The 15,314-nt window shown below is 55.4% G+C and overlaps 5 protein-coding genes across 5 annotated transcripts; 2 read left to right on the top strand and 3 right to left on the bottom strand.

Moving 5' to 3' along the window:
* Positions 1–301: 301 nt before the first annotated feature.
* Positions 302–4,397, bottom strand: CTAM01_04255 (uncharacterized protein; the record flags this gene model as incomplete). The annotated part of the gene is made up of 6 exons (XM_060520285.1): positions 302–2,559; positions 2,609–2,837; positions 2,894–3,277; positions 3,373–3,569; positions 3,660–3,778; positions 4,354–4,397. 6 exons carry the CDS (start codon positions 4,395–4,397, stop codon positions 302–304), a joined length of 3,231 nt encoding a protein of 1,076 aa, XP_060384930.1.
* A 253-nt stretch (positions 4,398–4,650) lies between these two features.
* CTAM01_04254 (polyketide cyclase/dehydrase and lipid transporter) lies at positions 4,651–5,301 on the top strand (the record flags this gene model as incomplete). The annotated part of the gene is made up of 1 exon (XM_060520284.1): positions 4,651–5,301. One exon carries the CDS (start codon positions 4,651–4,653, stop codon positions 5,299–5,301), a length of 651 nt encoding a protein of 216 aa, XP_060384929.1.
* A 665-nt stretch (positions 5,302–5,966) lies between these two features.
* Positions 5,967–8,498, bottom strand: CTAM01_04253 (uncharacterized protein; the record flags this gene model as incomplete). The annotated part of the gene is made up of 3 exons (XM_060520283.1): positions 5,967–6,485; positions 6,543–8,403; positions 8,488–8,498. The coding sequence occupies 3 exons, from the start codon at positions 8,496–8,498 to the stop codon at positions 5,967–5,969; spliced, it is 2,391 nt and encodes a 796-aa protein (XP_060384928.1).
* A 1,357-nt stretch (positions 8,499–9,855) lies between these two features.
* Positions 9,856–10,020, top strand: CTAM01_04252 (uncharacterized protein; the record flags this gene model as incomplete). The annotated part of the gene is made up of 1 exon (XM_060520282.1): positions 9,856–10,020. One exon carries the CDS (start codon positions 9,856–9,858, stop codon positions 10,018–10,020), a length of 165 nt encoding a protein of 54 aa, XP_060384927.1.
* A 3,329-nt stretch (positions 10,021–13,349) lies between these two features.
* Positions 13,350–15,133, bottom strand: CTAM01_04251 (tetratricopeptide; the record flags this gene model as incomplete). The annotated part of the gene is made up of 5 exons (XM_060520281.1): positions 13,350–13,437; positions 14,025–14,239; positions 14,296–14,445; positions 14,500–14,706; positions 14,756–15,133. 5 exons carry the CDS (start codon positions 15,131–15,133, stop codon positions 13,350–13,352), a joined length of 1,038 nt encoding a protein of 345 aa, XP_060384926.1.
* Positions 15,134–15,314: the final 181 nt, after the last annotated feature.

Raw genomic sequence — 15,314 nt, 5'->3', positions numbered from 1 at the left:
AGTACTCCTCAAACATTTAAAAACTTGATGTGTTTCTGTAATGGTGTGAAATGATGGGTGTCTTGTGAGATGTGTGCGGGCCATAGGAAAGAGGGAAAACAATATACTGGCATGCCACTGCCTCGCAATACGCTTAGTGTGCTGGACACAAGGTCTTCACCGTCACCATGATCGTACTCGATCCGTACGTCATTCAACACTGCGCCTTTTTTATTCTACTATGCATGCAGGAGTTATTGTCTTGCTCTCCATCTCATCCTTTTCACGACCTCTTTCGACCGGCCCCTGGCTTGCTTCTGCCTCAACCACTATCACCCGCAATCTCAGCCATCTTGGTCGTCTTCTTCTTTTTCTTCTTCTTGGGCACAACGACCGGCGGACCGGCGGCGTCGAAGCCGCCCTCCCCGGACCCCTCAACAGCCGTCTCGGGAGGCGGTATCAGCGCGGTGTTCTCCCCGCCGCCGGCACTGTTCTCCGCATCGTCCGTCAAGAGCACAGCGGGCGGCGCGGCACCGCCGTCGGCGACGGCAGCCTTCTTCTTCTTCTTTTTCGTCTTGACCGCCGACCCTTCGGCTCCGCCGTCTTTTTCTGTCTTCTTGCCCTTCTTGGTCTTCTTCTTCACCACCGTGCCGGCAACGTCGACGCCCTGCGCAACCTGGATGCGCTCGTTGGCGCGCTGCATCTCGAGACGGAGCCTCTCGACCTCCTTCATCGCCTGCGCCATCTCAGCCTCCTCGCGCTGCTGCCGCTCATAGTCAAACGGCGTGTTGCTGGACGACGCAGCGTCGCCCTCGAGGCTGAGGGAGCCGAGCGTGGACGAGTCGACGTGCAAGAGACCCTGGCGGAGCTTCTTGGCGCGCGACTTTGTGAAGCTGTCCGAGTTGTTCTCCGACTCGTAGTTGCGCGGCGTAGAAACGCCGCTGCCGGCGAGTGTCTCGTCCGCGGCGATGATGACCCTTTGCCTCGGTCGCGGTTGCGGTCGGTTGATGGGAGATGTGGGACCGGGTGCCGAGCTGCCCAGCTTGTCGAGATCCAACTGCATTATCGGTATAGAGTCTATATCGAGACCTGGGCCGTTCTCCTTTTGAAGAATGTTGTGTATCGGGGTCGACGTCCTGGGTGCCGCGTCAGGGGCGGCGATGTAAAACGGGTCATCGCGGTTGCGCTCATTGCGCTCGGCTTTCCTCCTGGCCACGATGTCTGCGTCCAGGTAGCTGTCTTCCGTCGCCTGCTGCTGGTACGAGCTGACAACCTCCTCTGCCGGGACGTCGGCGATCCTGCTGATGGCTGGTTCGGAAGAGGATATGCTGGTAGGCGCTGGGCGCTGGTGGTAATATACCTCGAAGTCGTCCGCCTCGTTAGCCTCCATTGGTATCACGTCAGCCTGGGCGAGCAGATGTGCCAGGTTCGGGTGAATAGGTTCATCGAGGTCCAAGCCTTCCGGCATGGGAACGTTTCGCTGCGCTCCAACAGCGACGGAATTGAGCTCCCATCCTTGGAACAAAGATGGAATGGCCTGCGTCAACAGCAACGGAGGATCCTGGTGAGTATCCTCAGTTGACGCCGCCTGACCAGAGGCCGCCTCCGCAGTAAGCTTCAAGAGTTCAATAAATTCGACGGATCTCTCCTGAACTTCAAGATTCGGGTGAAGAGCAAGCGGCTCCAATGTGTGAATAACACGCGCCAAGAGCAACGAGATCTTTGTTTTCCATTCAGGAGTCCACGGCTGGCCTTCATTCCCTGCAATGTAGGCGAATATCTTCGTGACACCCTGCAGACTTGTCGTAAGAATATCGGGGATAGTTGTGCGAGATAATGTGCGTAGTAGGTTTCCTAGAGTGTCTTCAGGGTATGCTAGCTGGTTTGCGTACTCTCCAACCAACCAAGACGTCGACTTGAGCGATGCTGATGAGAGCGAGTGGCCGGCGGGTGTGTCCGCATTCATTTGTTGGATGATGAGGTCGGCCGCCCGGACCGCCGCCCCTCGTAGCGCATGAACCTTTACCGCGACGTTCCTCAGCTCGTCTCCGATCCTTCCTGATACATCCCCGGCGGTTGATTTTCCAGACGCAGCGACGGAGTCGAGTTCGGTCTCAACTGATCGTGGCGTTGGCGCCATGCGGACAAGCTGAATAAGTACGTCGATGTACCAGTCGAAGTCAGTCAAGCTGCTGTAGTTGTTCTGCGAGCACATGGTCAGGATCCGTCCGATGACGTCGCTCCTGTAGTCGTCGGGAAGCGGTGGCTCTTCCTGAGCCTTCGTCGGTGAGTGTATCTCGATCTCTGCTTCCTCCTCCGAGTCCATTGCTGTGTCTGGGCCGAGGGATGCCCCCGGTCGGTCCCTCTTCGGCGCAGATGACTTGAGCTGCTTCATGAGACGGCTCACGATGGACACCAGGTTGTCACTGCTGACCATGCCCTGAACGAGGTCCAAGGCCTTGATACGGATAGTGATGTCAGCACTGTCGATACACTCGAGAATGACATCTTCTTGTTGCGCCACCAAGAACGGGTGTGTCACGACGATCTTGTTGAATGCAAGCAGCGCAACATATTTCACTAGCCCGTGTTAGCTTTCAGAATTTATCTGACGAGGATTAGGACTCACGGTTCGGGTCGCCGTCCACCATGATCATGCCCCTGAGCTTGTTCACGCAGAGCGTCGCAATTTCTTCTCTGCCTGAGACGTCATCTGCGCTGCCTAGAATACCTCCCTGGATGATGCCGTTGATGCACTCGTAAAGTAGCGACATGGCTGGTGTCGTCCGGATCAGCTCAGTCAGGGGTGGCAGCAACTTTCGAACAAGGCGTGGTTCCAACGGCGTCAAGGTCGCAAACTAAATCCATAGTCAGCAAAACCATACAGCAGCAAAACCAACTCAGCCAAACATACCAGTTTGATGAGCTTGATGGCCATCCAGTTATTACCGCCATCGACAAGGAGCTCAAAGAGCCTGGGAGCCAGCGGCAGGAAATCGTGCGGTCTCCTCCATCCCAGCTCGCACACCACGTTGACAATGGCCGCCGTGACACTCGGGTCCTCATCCTTGTCCATCAGCCGTTCCTTGATCTTGGGCCACGCCGCGCGCAGCGTCTCGGGGTACACCAGCGCCAGGCGGTACAGCGTCACAATGGTCTTCTTGCGAATGGCCGGGTTCGAGTGACCGAGGCGCGGGAGGAGATCGGAGAGGGTCGAGAGGGCGAGGGAAGGGTTGATGATGTGCGGCAGCGTAGCCATTGGTAGGGAGATGGTGGTCGCTTGTGTCGACGAGAGGTCCTGGGAGCACAGCTGTCAGTCTTACTCGTCCCGTATGTACTATCCAACAACCTCCGCCCCCTCCTCGGGCGCAAGATTGGGACGGGTAGCATTACCTTTTTCAGAAGATTCGTAGCAAGCATGAGAACTTCGGTATCAGGTCGGAAGCTCTGAACAGCGGCCAGGTACCCGACCCTCTTCTGATGGTACTTTTGCGACGACATGACCTCGAGGACATGGAACGAGGCCCACGACATATCGTGACCAACCATTTCGAGGTAGACCAGCTTCAGCAGCGCCGTCGCCTTCACGTCTGGCAGAGGGACCCAAGTCAGCATACCGTTCTCTCTTGTTCCCCAAAGATGCTAGGCCCCGCGGCCGAGAGAGGGAGTGTCTGGCTCACCCATGTCCTGCCCGCGAACTTCTGCGCGACATTCCTTCAAGCTGTTCTGTATGTACTCGCGCTCGTTGCCTTTATGGTTTCGCAAGCCTCTGATGAGGTCGTAGAGGGATTTCTCGAACCTGAGGCAATGCGTCCGGTCTGGTCAGCGCGCTGAAAGCTCCCTTGCGGTGCAGAGTGTGGTGACTTGTTTTTTTGTTTATGCGAACGTCGTCCACCTCCCCAAGAAAGAGAGACCTACATCTTGAGAATGACAACAGCCCCACGCTAGGGGCGGAAGGCAGCCTAGAGAGGGCAAAAGGTATCGAGTCTCGGAGCGAAGTATTGGGGGAGGTTCGGTCAGGTACTCCGGGTTCTATGGTACATTGTGGATGGAGGTCGGCTCCGGTGGTATTGTGTCGTCGTCTTCGTTTGTCGTCGCCGTCGCCTTGGGGGTTAGTGTCCAAGGGATGTCAGAGTAGGAGATGCGGGACGGTTGATGGCGGGCTTGCTGGAGCTTGCCAACTTGGCTTGTGGAGAGAGCTGTGCTGTAGCGCTGCTTGCTGCTCGATAATCCAAACCCCACCAAAGCCCAGCCCCGATAATGATGTGCTGGGGCTCCACGACCTACCTAAGGTAAGGTGGTAAGATATGTTGGTACTGTGTCTATGAGCTTCCCGCGCTATCGGGCACTGTATGGCCGGTGCAGACCGCATACCCAATCCCACTAACACCGACCGACAGCTTCTCTCTAATCGTCATTGCGCCCAGCTCCACGACATTTTTCTTTGGGACGAACTCACTCGGCATTTCGGACGGCGCAACCAGAACCTCGCGGGAGGGCTCTGTATAAACACACTCGTTCTTTACTATTTCCATCAGCAGCATTGTACTTTGAGCGCAACAAGCATAGCTCATTGACTTAATACCGACCTCCCACATCCTCCAAGCCCACATCGCGAACCTCGAAACCTCCCACCAAACTCTCCCGAACCCACGACCAAAGAACACCACAATGGCAACCGCAAGACCCCTCCTCCGCCTCCCACCCTCATTACGAACCTCCCTCACCTCTCGAATCCGCCTCACCACCCCCTCCCGCCGACCCTTCTTCAACCTCCCCAACCTCGCACCCTCAACCACCCCACAAGTCCTAACCGCAACCCGCACAATGCCCTATCCCTCCACCCAACTCTACGACGTGATCTCCGACGTGGACGCCTACCAGACCTTCGTCCCCTACTGCGCCGCATCCCGCGTGACAGCCTGGTCCGCACCCGACCCGGACCCGGCAAACGGCGGCCGGCGGTACCCAACGCAAGCCGACCTCCGCGTCGGCTGGGGCGGCTTCGAGGAGACGTTCACGAGCAGACTCCACTGCGTGCCGGGGAAAAGCGTCGAGGCGATCAGCGGTGCCGACGTGGAGGGCGCGAGTCCCGGTAACGGAGGCGAGGGCGGCGCCGTGTTTAGGAGTTTGGTTACAAAGTGGCAGCTGAGGCCGCTTGCCTCCGGGACGGGCACCGAGGTGGATCTGGTGATTCGGTTCCAGTTTGCGAATCCGTTGTACTCGGCCGTCAGCGCTGCGGTTTCTGAAAAGGTGGCGGGCGTCATGATTGAGGCGTTCCAGAAACGTGTAAAGGCGGTTTTGGGTACTCCCAGACTATAAAGGGTTCTTACCCGAACTTCTCTGTAGAAGAGCTGTACAACATGTAGACTAATAAAGACATGGGAAAGGCTTAGAAAGTAAAAGTCATCGTGAGGTCATTGTCAAGAAGTGAATATATAAAACAGTGCAATGTTCGTTTTCGTCGCCAATAATCTACCACACCATAACTTGTCTGTGCAAGAAGAATAAACCAAAAGAATAAACATCTACCAAATGGGCCTCACAGTCTTGTCCTCCTCTTTTTGCGCCATGCCTCGAAAAAAAATATTTGTCGTCCCCCTTAGCTTGCCCCCCATGATGCATGCAATGCTCCGCCAAAACATGTACGGTCTCTCTCTGGGGAAATAGGTGTCCCGCCCTCACGCAGCTCATACTCCGGCATACATGCGTTATAAGATCGTCGAAATGAACCGTGGTTGCCGTAAGATGCATTTCGGAGGCTCGATCTGACTGACGGGAATCTGAATAATGTGGAAAAAGAAGGCGCGACAAGGTATCATATGTAAAAACAAATAAGGACCCCCAGCCCGGCAAGTTCGTTGAGTTGTGTGTGATCATAACAGGTCTTTAGAGTTCAAGGAAAGTTCCGATATGCGCGCTGGTGATCATTTCTTCCTACGCATCTGTTAGCGCACAGCACCAGCGTGGCAATAATATTTGGCAACTTACTTCTTCTTGGGAGCTTTTGCAGCACCGCCGGCCAAGAAATTGAGCATCGAGCCCTTAGCTTTGGATTTGTGCTTAGAGGACTTGCCGGGCTCAACCGTAACGACGTTGGCAGGCATGCCGTGACCGCCGGGACGTGCGCCGGGACCGACCCAGCCCGGTGGGGGAGGTGGCTGTGGGCCGCCGCCGCCAGGCCTGCCACCTGGAGGAGCCATACCCGGAGGGAAGCTACCCATTCGAGCATGACCATGTTGCCTCATGCCTGCCATATGCGCCATCCTCTCTCTGGTGGCAGGGTCGAGCGGCATGCCATGCGGCGGCATAGGCATGCGCGGAGGCGCCTTATCCATGGGCCACATTCGCATCTCAATGGTCCAGTCTGGCTCGACCACCTTGTCCCAGACCTGGGGCAAGATGATTTCGCCATTAGGCCCAATCAAATCGTAGTGACCCTCTTGTACATGCGGTCCGATGACGTCCACGTGAATGAAGGCTTGTTTAATGAGCTCTTCCATACCCTAAATCAAGGTCAGTTTGACGCCAGCGAGAGCAAATAGTTTGTACGGCAAACGTACTGTCCAGGTTGAGCACAAGTGGAAGGGGAAGCTGAACTTCCTGCCCACGGCATCCTTGAACTTGATAGGGGCTTTGTCTTTGCCCTTGTTCTTGTCGGCCTCGTACTTGGCTTTGGCCTCTTCGGTGTACTTCTTCTTGAGCTCCTCGTCGGCCTTCTTAGCAGCGGCGGCGGCGGCAGCAGCCTCTTCGGCGGCCTTCTTCTCAGCCTCCAATTTGGTGCGAGCTTCAAACTCGGCTTTGGCCTTCATTTCCTCCTCGTACTTCTTCTTGGCTGCCTCAGCCTCCTCGGCGGCCTTCTTCTCGGCAGCGATTGCGGCTTCGGCCTTCAATCTCATCTCCTCCTCGTACCTCTTCTTCTCCGCCGCAGCCTCCTCCGCCGCCTTCTTCTCCGCCGCGACCTTGGCTATCCAGTCGGCTTCAGCCTTGGCCTTGAGATCGGCTTCGAGCTTTGCTTGCGCCGCTGCAGCCTCGGCAGCTGCCTTCTTCTCGGCCTCCATCTTGGCACGGGCTTCGTCTTCGGCCTTCTTGCGCATGTCGTCCTCCCATTTTCTCTTGGCTTCGGCCTCTTCGGCGGCCTTGGCTCTGGCATCGGCCTCAGCCTGGATTGCCTCCTTGAGACGTTGCCTCGCTTCGGCTTCGGCCTTGATGCGGGCCTCTTCCTCAAGCCTCTTACGCTCAGCCTCGGCCTTCAACTCGCGTTCCAGCCTCTCCCTGGCTTCACGCTCAACCTTGGCCATGGCTTCCTGGTGAAGCTTTTGTCTCTGCTCCTCGGCTTTGCGTTCAGCCTCAATAGCCTCTCTGGCTGCCTTTTCGGCCTCAATCTTTGCCTTTTCAATCTCCTTTTGCGCGAGCTCCTGGGCCTCCTTCAGGGCCTCCATTCGTCGCTTGATGTTCTCTTCTGCTTCTTTCCGAAGCTTCTCCTCCAGCTCTTTCTGCTTCTGCTGCTCTTCCTTCTCAGCCTGCATCTTTTTGAATAGCTCGAGTTCTTGTTGGAGCTTCTTCTTCTCCGGGTCCTCTTTTGGTGGCGGCTCGGGTGCGGGGGTCTTGGACGGTTGCGGTGCTTCTGTAGGGGGAGGGGGTGGGAATTGTCCGCCCATGTACTGCATGTGGTGTTGCATCTGTTGATAGCCGTGTGGGTTGTAATGGGCCGGTGGGTGCTGTTGCTGGTACGGCATCATATCGTATCGTCCGGGCTCTCCTCCGAAGTAGCTTTGCCCACTGTGACTCGACATTGGTGAAAAGGCATTGTGATTGTAACCACCATATCCCAACATCCGGGGTTCGGGATGGCCGTATGGGCTCGGGGCGCCGTAGCCGCCTACGTGACTTTGAGGGTAGCCAGGCTGCGGGTGACCACCACGACCACCATAGTAGGAAGGATGCCCCCCATGGCCAGGCGCCGGTACGTGACCGTAGCCGGAACGGGGGCCAAAGGGGGACGCGTAGTCGTCGTTAGAATCCAGGCTTTCGGTTGGGGTCGGCACTGGACCGGGCCGATACGGGTATTGGATGGATGTGCCGGGGGGAGGAGCAGTAGGTTGGGGGATGTGGTGTTGACGATATTGGACTGCGCGTTGTTGCTGCGGATGATGTTGTTGATGGTGATGTTGATGATGATGTTGCGGTAGCGCCGGACGAGAGTATCGGGGAGCACCGTCGTTTGAGGCCGAGTCGTCTGGTTCAAGATCCTCGGAGTCTGCTATGGAAGAATCTGTTTCCGAGACTTCGGAGGAGCTGATACCTTCAGTTTCGTGATGGTGGCTGCCTTGGTAGTACGACTCGTCTTCACTTGCTGAGGTGGATTGAGACGCTATGGGCGCGGACGACAGATGACCCGGGCGTCGATATGGTTGTGCTCGTCTTCCGGTTGTGTTAGTTGACTGGTGTATGGTGAAAGCCACCAAGTCGATTGGTCCCTGGCGTAGTTGAAAATATAAGACTTACGCGGACGACATGAGGAAGTCTGTGGCGAAGAAAAAGACCCTTTACTCACGACGATCTCGCAAGAAAGTCGGAGCAAAGGGGTGAATCGAGCGAGGACGTGGGATGAAATAGGGTGGGCGAAAGTCAGGGTTCCTCTATGGGAAACCGACAGGAATTCGGTGTCGAGGGCACGAATGTGATGGTGTGTAGGTCGGGTACAGCGTTCGTCCTGGCGCAATTGGCACAAGGGTGGTGGGTGGATTCCAAGCAACGAACTGGTGGCGGAAGAAGGAAAGGGAGGATAGGATGGGTTGACGGTTAAGATTGAAAGCAAAGCAGAGCGATCAGATGACAGCAGCGTAGAGCGGTAAGAGAGGCGACGGCGGCGGCAGACTTCAAGAAAACAAAGTTTCTGTGCGAAGGACTGAGTTGCAGGACGAGTCGAGACGAGACGAGACGGACGGTTTGCGAAAATTGAGGGGTGGGCAGGGCGGCAGTCGGTGGGTGGATATTCGTTCGTGGGCTTGGGAATGTAACCAGGGAAGCCCCCTGCTATTTGGCGAGATCGTACAGTTGGGCGCAAAAAGAAGCGCGATTGGGTGCAAGGAAAATTGTGGCAGCTGGGCAGCTATTGCGGGTCTAGTCGACCGCTCCGTTTAAGACAACCTTTTAGGTAGACAAGGCCAAAGCCAAGGCGTACGGGGTACAAGAAGGAGTGCTGTGTAGTAGGCACGAAGTACACCTCATGCACAACCTAAGCCGCGCAGCCAAGTCTGGACGAATCGGTATGAATTGGCAACTCTGAGCCCTAAAGAGAGATCCTTAGAGAAGAAAGCCTGTTGGGGTGGCGATGCGATGTGATGTGCTGCGCTGCGCTGCGATATGCCATGCGATGTCCACAGCAGAAGTACCTTGCTGCGTCGAGAGGTTGAGAGGTCGAGAGAAAAAGTGAGGGTGCCAGACAAATGGAAGAAACCCGTCCCACTTTTGGACGGAGCGGGAGGAGAGGGAATCTCGTGCTGGGCACCGCAATTGCCTGATTAAGCGGTTGGTCTTCAGGGATCCGGTAGCCGACAGACGGGGGTTGTCGGTGAGAGCAAAACCAAAAAGCGGGCAACGGTCGACACAGCGGACCAGTCCTCGGGCTTCAAGCACTAGGTACTTTACGGAGTAGCGACTAGAAGGCGTATCCGTCCGTAGTGCCGCGTTGTGGGAGTACGCAGTAGCAAACTACCTAGACCACCTTGGGGGTACTGATACCACCTACCTAAGCTACAAGCCTCAGATCAGCACACATTCCGGTGAATCATGAGGAATGAACACACAGACACAGACACGATAGAATAGGCATGGAGAAGGGAGGGGGGGGACGGGTTGGAGGGGAAGCGAATGTACACCAAGAAAAAAACACAATGGCTCTTCTGGCGGTCACTACGACCAGCCAGGGCGAGCCCAACCCAACCCCGCCATCCCATCCCATCCTGTCAGCCCGCTCTCAGGCGGTACAGGCTAAGGAAAGTACTGGTAATAGGGACTTGGAAAACGGTCAGGTGAGAGGGAATCGTTAACCAGGGCACAAGCCAAATTGACCAAGAGTTGTGGTTGGTGCAGGCAGGCTTCAGTGATCCGAGGTGCCAGAACGAAGAAGAAGAAGAAGAAGAAGAAGAAGAAGCCCTGATCTTCGCATCGCAAACGCCGTGACCATCGCCGGGCAGAGAAAACGGGGAGAGAGGACGGGGCACCAAAGGCACCCATCGGTCCCATCCATCGTATGGGGACGGGCAGGGAAGGGAATACCAAGAGAGGCGCCAAGCGGGCACGAGGAAGGGATGGGTGCTGGCCTTGCTGGGTGCTGGGCTGGCCGACGGTCTCGACCCCCTTGCTTTGTTGTCCCACTTGGGTGCCCCGGGAGATGGGCCACGGCCCATGGACGACAGATCCAATGGACTAACAGAATAAAGTGGGTGGCCGATTGTCATTCAATGACTGTCAGCAGTGAGCACTGCTCCGCTGGCCGGGGGTTGCGTCGGCCGTACATAGAATCGTCAATGTCGGGTGTGTCATGGACTTGCCATGTTGCCCCTCCTCTACGCTATTGTGTATGAGTCCAGACAGCCACTGACAAGCTGGTCCATACATAGTTGGCTGAGCCTCCAAGGCAATTGTTGTCTGGGGTGGCTGTCCGTACCTTACTTCCACAAGATAGGCACAACGACCATCACAAGTAACAGTACTGGGAACGACGACAATGAATGAGGGGTAAATGTAAAGTAAACAACACAATCGACATCGGCAGCTGGCCGAGGTAACGGATAGTTTGTTGCCCTGCGGACCGCCTGCAGGTAGCCGGCACTTGACAGCTTCTTGACAGGGGATACAGACAAAGATGCAGATGGAGAATTGCAATCCAAGTCAAGGTACGGAAACACAGATGAAGAACGAGGTTACACCACACACTTGCGTCGGTATGAGTAATGTGTTGGGTGTGGGATGGTGAGGAATTGCAGAGACGCGAGGAAAGTTGAAGCGCGACCAGAAGAACGATGGAAACCGTAACTAACGTTTCACGTACCTTGTTTACTTGGTTCCCCTTTTTTGGTGATGGTGGTGGTGGTGGTGGTGGTGTGGTGAGGTTTGAGACACCTTTTTGAGGAAGGATGGGTAGGACCTGAGACCTGAGACCTGACTGGGACGGGCGATGGCAGATCAGACGCAAAGGGTCGTCTCTTTTGGGATGCGGCGATACAGAGCGCGGAGTAATTCGTATGGTGCTCTTCTCCTTTGTGTTAATTTAGGTTGCTCTCTCTGGCGGGGTGATAGGTAGTTCGAACGACCCGAGGTTGGTTCGGATAGGCTTGGAAAAGCAATTAGGTCAGGAAGAAAGAAGATACTGTGACTTGGTACCGAGAGAATGCACCTACCCACAGGCGACTACAAAGTACCAGCTCTGTCAGTTCTCAATGCGCCGTGCCTGGGCTGGTCCTGCGCCGGACTGTTCTGGCCGGGGGAGAGTGGATGTCTTTTACTTTTTGGTGGTTCAATGTTTCGGTGAGGAACGTGCTCGAAGCGTGGCTCCGTTGCGGGACGGACCTCTTTAGACGTTCGTTTATGCTGGTGGGGCTGCCGGTCGAGAGGGTACTGGAGTAAAGTAATACGGAGTGTATGCTTTGTCTGTCTGTCTCGTTTGCGAAAATGGCGCCAGGATCCTTTGACGCCGTTGGTGCTGCTGCTTAGAATTGCAGTGTTAGAAAAGAGGGACGTTGGACGGCGACAAGAAAAATAGCCAGAAATGCAGGGCAGAGAAATCGGCGGTCAGAATGTGTGAGTGTGAGCAGGCTGGATGAGGCGGCGCAAACTATTTATTTGGATGACGGAAAAAGGAGGGAGACAGAGACGGAGGGAGGGAGGGGCAGATGGACGGGCGACGACGGACGGGCGTGAGGGATGAACGAGGGTTGGGGGCGAAGACGAGGCCTCTCTGCTCCATCGCAGGTCATCACCACTCGTCAACAATGCAGATGGAACCTGGAAGTGTCGACAGGCTCGTTACCTACTGCTTTGGGTACGCAATCCCTAGTGCAGAAACATCCCGTCCTGCTTTTAGGGCCATCGAAAGCCAATGCCCGGCCATTCGGGCTCATCGACTTGGCTTGCGCCGTTCCGAGGACCAGTAGGAAGTCGAGGATGAACGTACCTTACCTCACCTTACCTCACTTTACCTCAACCTGCCCTTTCTCACTTTTAATATCCTGCACCCGCACCCGAACCTGCACTCTTAGTAGCTCGTCTTCGCAGTGACTTCGATGAACTGGAATCCAGGCAGCCGTCAGTCAGCTATGCCCCTCCCCCCATTCACCCTCACCCTCACGTCTCCTTACTCGCCCAAATCTCTCACCGTTTCTCGGAGCACAGAGTAACCAAGGTACCTTGAGTTGAACCCGACGTTGGAAAGCGCCGCAGCCTACTCTGGAATTCTCGGCCTTCCATGTTGGTTGCTGTCTGAAAACGCCGCTCACGTCCGGGTCATAATCAACCTAAGGTACCGTACCCAGCCGTCCTCCCGCCCTCTACGGCGCTAGGTACCAAGTATACCTTCAGCGATAGAAGTCTCCACTGCGGTTGAATCGTTGGACCCCCTGTCGTTCCATGCCCGTCGTCTTCGGTAGCAGTCCTATGCAATCAACCACGCAGCCTGCTTCACATGACAACACATCGACACAATCTCAACAGCGGTACTGAAAGTGGTAGCTTTCACAATGTTGGGCGAAAAATTCTCAGGCGCTCCCGTATCCTCAGGTGGTTTCTCCCGCGACGTGTGATTGGTACTTGGTCTTGTCTAGTTGCTTGATAATTCGAGGAGTAACAGTCTTCTCAGAAATACACGACATGGTTTGGAAGCGTAGGCGGAACCAAAAATGGGCGGCGGTGATCTTTCGAGCGGACCAACAAAGTTTGTGTAACAATGCTTGTCTTTTGCAGATGACTGGTCCGAACTGTGGTAGGTATCTCGTCGGCGTCTCTCAACTTTTAGCTTATTCTTCTCTCTTCGTCGTCTAAAGCGCCAGAGGAATCGAGAAAATACGGGGATAACAGGGGCGGTCAAAGAATTTGGTACCGACACAAGTGCCTGTTTTTTTTTTTGCCTTCAGCTTACTTACATGGCACAGCCCAGATATATAAGTGACACCTCAAAGGCAACCGCGCAACTTGATTGGCACTGGTGTATTTCGTCAGTCCATTCTGCCAACGACCCTCGAGCCCGAAACCGCTTCGTCGTTGCCCGACGGGTCTTAATTCACGACGCCGCCGCACTCTGTTCTGCATAGGTAGCCAGGGTCTCGAATGACGGTGCCTGAGATCCATCCGCGGATCAACTCACTGACTCACTGCCAGCGCATCTTGTGGGCCGCCTTGGCCCATCGGGCTCCCAACGACACGCCTGGAACGTCGGATGACATGCAGCTCTGCCACCTAGTGAATGTCAGTTTGCGACAATTGGGCACGACTACGGGTGTGACCGCGGCGGGATCGATGGACCTCGAGGCAATAGAAGAGAGCGGTAGATAATTCATTCGACGGTATTGGCGGCGGCCTCTGCCTATCTGTGAAACATCCCCACTGCCAGACTCGCTTTTGTTCCTGCCCAATAGCTAGAGAGTCTCCCAAGCTTCGTCTCGACATCGATTGCGGCCACTATAGCGCCCGAGCGACACGATCCGCTGTTCGCTGAATGTCTCTTCGTGTTCCAATGTTGAGCGACATGTCCGCGATTGGCTGGCCGACGGGCCAAGGATACTCGCGTATTGCCAGTAGCACGTGAACGTTTTGTTGCAGGCACAGCTTCGTTAACTACTTGATTTGAATGTTCCGATTGCTTGCTAATTCCGACGTACAGCCTGTACCGATGATGGCTGCTCGCCTAATATAATGTGCATAAAGCACGCCCGTTGGCATGCCAATCCGTTAATGTGACCATGCAGTCACGATATGAAATAATTCAGGGTCGTTTGCTTTTCGTCTTCGGATGACGCGGTGCTCATCTCACAAGGTCCACTGACTCCTTCGAGAGCAGATCTCGGGCTGCTGCCACTTCCGATTCATCGTAACCTTGCCAGAGCCTCTCATGCGCTCCGTTGCGGCGTACAATGTCGGCCAGCTTTTGCGTTGCTAGCACGTTGAGCTTCTGTAACGTACCGACGTCAGGAAGGGTCCAGTCCTCCGAGTCTGATTGTCTCGACGGCTTTGACGGTTCCTTGATAAGTTTGTTCGTAACCTGAAGAGCATGTCAGTCCCAATTGCCGGTCCATTATCACGCGTTATGGCACGCACCAGTTTCAGTCCGTAGTAACCCCGGAGATAATCATCACAGAGTTCGATGCTGCGGCTGAATCTTTTGACTGATTCCGCCAATTGTTGCTGTGAAGAGCCTTCAGAGGCCGATGCAGCCATGTACAATACCTCTCCGAGACGAGCATGCATCTAGTCGTGGTCAGTCGGAAACACAATCAGAAGTCGACTCTACGAGACACTCACGTTCCATGCATTCGGGGTCAGCACAAGCACTTCCTCGAGCGCATATATAGCTTGTGAGTATAGCCCCTGTGAAAGGTACAAGTCGGCAAGCTCCGCCCACGCCTCCGCATCTGTAGGGTTGAAGTCAACGAGACCATTGAGGGCCGCAATTGCTTCAGATGTCTTTCCTGTCGACTTCAGAAGGGCGACGCGACGTTTCGCAACAGGCTGTCAAGGTCAGCGTTTGCCGTGACACTATGGCAGAGGAGCAACTGACAATGTTTGTCGCGTTCTGTCCTAGTATTGTCTCGTACTCCTTGAGTACCTGTGCAAGTTCTCCATCATTATCAGCTTCCGCCTCCTTCACCAAACCCTTGAATGCCATGATGCGCTCGTTTTCATTCCCGAATCGGATCACCAGCCTCTCGAGGCACTGGTGTGCTGCCTGGCTGTCGCCCGTTCGCAGGCAGGCCAGGAGGAGGTTCTCGTAGATGGTCCATATCTCGGGCGTCTCCGAGGCCGAGAAAAGCGAAAGAAGGGGGGACGATGAGAACGCTGTCGGATTGTTTCGTAGAATCGTAGGTGCTTTCTGGGCAAGTTCGAGGGCCTCGGCTGGGGACAGGTGGCCCTGGGGGCGGATGAGCGAAGGAGCCATTGTCGCGGTCAGGTCTACCGGTTTGCGTATCGATCGGACGAGACGTGGATCAACAACAGGCAGATGATGGAGGTTGCGCGATCAGGTGTCGTCAATGGGTAAATGTTAATTGAGGATTATCTAAGTTGGCCGGGTTGTACCTAACGGGAGGCATGGGAGGCAGTCGCAATCCGCGAACCTA

Source organism: Colletotrichum tamarilloi (assembly GCF_030869305.1).
Source record: "Colletotrichum tamarilloi strain Tom-12 chromosome Unknown Scaffold_10.1, whole genome shotgun sequence".
NCBI classification, from domain to species: Eukaryota; Fungi; Ascomycota; class Sordariomycetes; order Glomerellales; family Glomerellaceae; genus Colletotrichum; species Colletotrichum tamarilloi.
The sequence above is the reverse complement of the archived record's forward strand: the minus strand, read 5'-3'. Positions and strand labels throughout refer to the sequence as shown.